The 4394-nt window shown below is 44.0% G+C and overlaps 1 protein-coding gene and 1 non-coding gene across 2 annotated transcripts; one reads left to right on the top strand and one right to left on the bottom strand.

Annotated features, from left to right (window-relative positions):
* Nucleotides 1-304: 304 nt before the first annotated feature.
* On the bottom strand, nucleotides 305-411 carry LOC145027936 (small nucleolar RNA R71). Its single transcript, XR_013675697.1, has one exon. It is a non-coding gene; the product is annotated as a small nucleolar RNA R71 (small nucleolar RNA).
* Nucleotides 412-1584: 1173 nt separating this feature from the next.
* LOC145004386 (uncharacterized) lies at nucleotides 1585-2445 on the top strand. The gene has a single exon (XM_078963300.1). The coding sequence runs from the start codon at nucleotides 1585-1587 to the stop codon at nucleotides 2443-2445; it is 861 nt and encodes a 286-aa protein (XP_078819426.1).
* Nucleotides 2446-4394: the final 1949 nt, after the last annotated feature.

Raw genomic sequence — 4394 nt, forward strand, 5'->3', positions numbered from 1 at the left:
TGTGCAACCCGCCACTGCTACATTTGAACTTAAGGGGCACATCCTCTCTGCATTGAAGGAGATTCCTTTCACCGGAAATGATCATGAAGACGCTTATAAGCATCTCGATGAAGTTAACGACATCGCCGACTACTTTAACATTCCGAATGTACCAAGATAAACGATATTGTTGAGGATGCTCCCTATCACCTTTAAAGGAGTTGTAAAGGATTAGTTGAAAGCACTACCACCGGGCACGATTACTACATGGGCAAAAATGCGTGAAGACTTTTTAGAGCAATTTTGCCCACCATCTAAAGTTGCTAAACTCAAAAAGGCCATTGCAAATTTTGAACAACAAATGGGTGAGTCGCTATACGAGGCATGGGAGCGCTACAAGGGTCTAATTAGGAATTGCCCACAGAATGACCTCAATGTGCAACAAGAAGTGTCAATCTTTTATGGTGGGGTAAACGTCACCACTAGACAACTCCTTGACTCTCAAGGCTAATTAACAAAGAAAAATCTGGATGAAGTGAGGGAACTTATTGAAGAATTCTCTAAGGACTCTAGAGAATATCATAACCCAAGGAATGACTCAACTCGAGGGGTGGTGAATGCTATAAACGATGATATGGCAGTAGTGTTGGCAAAATTGGAGAGCATAGATCGAAGAATGACTAAGATGGACCAATCTATCCATGCCAATTGAGTGAGATGTGATAACTGTAGAGGACCTCATCTTACTAAGGATTATGATATTGATGAGAACGGGAACCGGAAAGCCCAAGTGTGTTACTCAAGTGGTGATAGATATGATGATGATTAGCGAAACCCAAGAAAGGATGGCTACCATATGATGAGTACAAGAAGGAAAAGGAGGAAAAGTATAAGCAAAAAGCAGGAGGTTTTTATCAAAAGGAGGAGTCAGTGCAAGAAAAGAAATTAGAATTTGAAGATATGCTTAACGATATTGATGCTGCAATTAAAGATCAAAAAAACATGTTGAGAGATCAACAAAGCATGATTAAAGAGCACCAAATTATGATGAAAATCCAGCAAGCTCTACTTAGGAATCAGCAAGCCTCTATTCTCAACATTGAAAAACAGCTAGGCTAACTTGCACTTGAAATAAGCGAGCGACGACCGGGTGGAATTCCTAGTAATACCGAAAATAATCCAAAAGGCACACATATAAACATCGTGACAACTAGGAGTAAGAAGATTATAACTCCTCTGGCCCTATTCAGAAATAAGATCCTAAGTTAGTGCAAGAGGAAGAAGCAGAAACTATAAAATTGGAAAATCCCGACCCAAGTCGCAGACATGGACACGACGAGTCCCCCACCTGAGCAGAAAAATAAACCTCCTTTTAAGCCATATCAGCCTCCGCTACCATTTCCAGGTCAAGCCAGACAATACAAGCACAATATTTAGTATCAAAAGTTCTTGGAACACATCAAAGCCCTTCAAATTAATATGCCATTCATCGAAGCAGTTGCACAAATGCCTAAATATGCTAAAATTTTAAAGGAGCTTCTTACAAATAGAAAGAAGATGGAAGAAGTAAAGAAGGTGGTTCTAAATGATATTTGTTGAGCCGCCATGTTGAAAAAATTACCTAAGAAAAAGGCTGACCCGGGTAGTTTGACCTTGCCTTGTAAATTCAGAAATTTAGCAACTATCCATGCGTTGGCTGATTCAGGGGCAAGTGTGAACCTCATGTCATATTCATTCTTTAAGAAGTTAAACCTGTCGGAGCCAAGGCCAATTCTAATGGCAAATCACTTAGCAAATAAAATGATGCCATTTCCAAGGGGAATATGCGAAGATCTATTGGTGAAAGTTGATAAATTTGTGTTCCCCACGGACTTCATAGTACTAGACATGGAAGCAGATCCTCAAGTTCCCATCATTCTTGGAAGACCTTTCCTCAATACTGCAAGTGTTATAGTAGACATGCGAGATTCTAAACTTACCCCTCGGGTGGGAGACGAATCAGTTACATTTGGAGTTGATCAAACCATAAAGCATGCAAGATATAGTGATGACACGGCATTTTCGGTTGATATGTTAGAAGAATTAATGGAAGAATGGGAAGAAGACAAGCCAAGCAATTCTGCCACATCCTTAGGCGATGATTTTGATGCTGAAAGAGACCTAATGGAGATAGAGAGACTACTCGAAGAAGATGAATATAATAAATTAATCATAAGTGCAGAAAGCCCGACTCGCCGAGTCGCAGTCACTGACTCGACGAGTCCAATCGTGAAATCACGACCAGACGGAACTTTTGGCCTGGACTCGATGAGTCCCCTCACTGAACTCGACGTGTATAGTGTACAAAACATGAAATCAGAACTGGAAACTCTACCTGATCATTTGGAGTATGCATTTCTTGAAAATGGTGAACAAAAACCTGTAATTATAGCTTCTGACCTCACCAAATCTAAAATGAAGAGTTAGTCTGAATTCTAAAGAAGAGAAAGAATGTCATTGAATGGAAAATCACCGATATTAAAAGGATAAGTCCTTCATATTGTTCTCACAAGATCAATCTGGAAGAAGGAGCAAAGCTGGTAGTGCAACATCACAGGCGGCTAAACCCAAACATGCAAGAAGTGGTCAAGAAGGATCCGTACTCGATTCAAGAGGGGCCGAGGCGAAACCAAGGAACTAGTAGAGTATGTGAGAGATCCCTAAGCAGTAGTATGTAATTGATCAGGGATTGTTATATTTTTCAGCATGGTGACGTTGCGCGAGATATCAGTTGGCAGTTCAGGTGCAGGGGAGGGGTCTGGCTCGGGCTTTAGAGCCGGGCAGCTTGATGATCAGATGAGGGATTTCATTTCCGCAGAGATTATGCGCAACATCATCGATCAGACTCCAGTGATTTTCGGTTCAGTTAGAGAGGCTATTGTGGAGCTCATGGACAGGCATCTTGAGGCCTTTAGGGCCGAATTAGTTTCAGGACAGATTGGGGCTCGTTTAGGTCCTGAATCCTATGGAGTTCAGGGATCCATCAGGGAGGGAGATCCCATTTCTAGTTTTTGCTATCAGGGGACAGGGGTGTGTGGGGCATTCTGTCTCCAAGAGAAACCATTGCATGATTGGATAGTTGAGGAAGTTTCGCGAGCCATTCGCGAGGGTCTGCCAGACATGGTCGTGAGGATCACTGATAGATTGATAGCGAGGCTTCAGGATCAGACATCTGTTGTTCAGTCAGCAGACGTTACCATTGGGGTAACACAGGAGCGAGAGTCGGGCAGGGAGTCGGAAGGGAAGAGGAAAATGGATGAGACTCAGGCTGCCACAGGTTCGAGTAAGAGGCCCAAGAGTTCAGATTTGAGGACGAGGAACTATCAGAGCCGCAGTCGATGCGGGAAGTACGGAAGGACGCACATGGGTGTGTGTAGGCGTAGAAGTGGTGGCGATGCTGGGTGTTTCAAGTGCGGCCAGATTGGTCATTTTAGCAGAGACTGTGTTGTTACCATCGCCCAGGGACTTGATCCGTTGTGTTTCCATTGCAGACTGAGGGGCCACAAGAAGGCCCACTGTCCGAGTTTGTATTCAGCAGGGCAGGCGCCAGCTCCTGCCCTTGGAACTTCAAGTACCGTCAGTGGTTGTCAAGGCCGGGCAAGGGTGCCTACGGCTCGGAGCCGAGTTTCTCCGGTAGATTTCAGCAGGGATTCGAGCGGCACTGAGTAATGGAGGTATGTAACTTTGTGTTTGTCAGCTTATGTTATGATTATATTGTTATGGTTTCTGCATCAATTGTGGTATAAGTGTTGTGTTATGGAGTGGCTTGCTTGTGATTACGTCATATGCCATTTTCATACCTCGGATAATTGGTTGGTAGTTAGGGGATGTGCTCATATGGAGAAGTTTCGGAGGATGCAGTAACTGTAGCATGGTAGGGAGAGATCTGGATCGTTTCGCTAGTTCGGAGTGGATAGTGGTTTGGATGGAATGGTCAAATTCCTACCTGGCGGGCTTGGGTTCCCCAGTAGAAGTTTTGGAATGGTAGTAAAGGTCGGGATCTCTTTTGAATGTGAAGCAGCAAGGGGTAAGCAGGATCGAAGTGGGGGAGAACCCTCCGGGTATACATGGATAAGAGTCACTCAGGATGAGTGCGCGGCCTCTGAGAAGAAGTGGTAGTAGCACAGTGTTGGATGGATTGAGAAGTTCAGAATTGAGAGTTCGAGAACTTTTCCCAGCAGTGGGTTCATGTAATGGAGATGGTTAGAAACTGGTTAGGAATCCAGGATTTGAGGACCACCTGTAAAGACTCAAGTGAGTGGAATGAGGAACCCGAGAGCGGGCAACAAGAGATGTTTTGTATTAGTAGCCAGTGTATGAGGCAGCATGCAGGTTGCGTAGATTCAGGAGTTGGGAGGTTGGAAACTTCCTAACAA

Source organism: Lactuca saligna, chromosome 1 (assembly GCF_052625555.1).
Source record: "Lactuca saligna cultivar CGN05327 chromosome 1, ASM5262555v1, whole genome shotgun sequence".
In the NCBI taxonomy this organism is placed as follows: domain Eukaryota; kingdom Viridiplantae; phylum Streptophyta; class Magnoliopsida; order Asterales; family Asteraceae; genus Lactuca; species Lactuca saligna.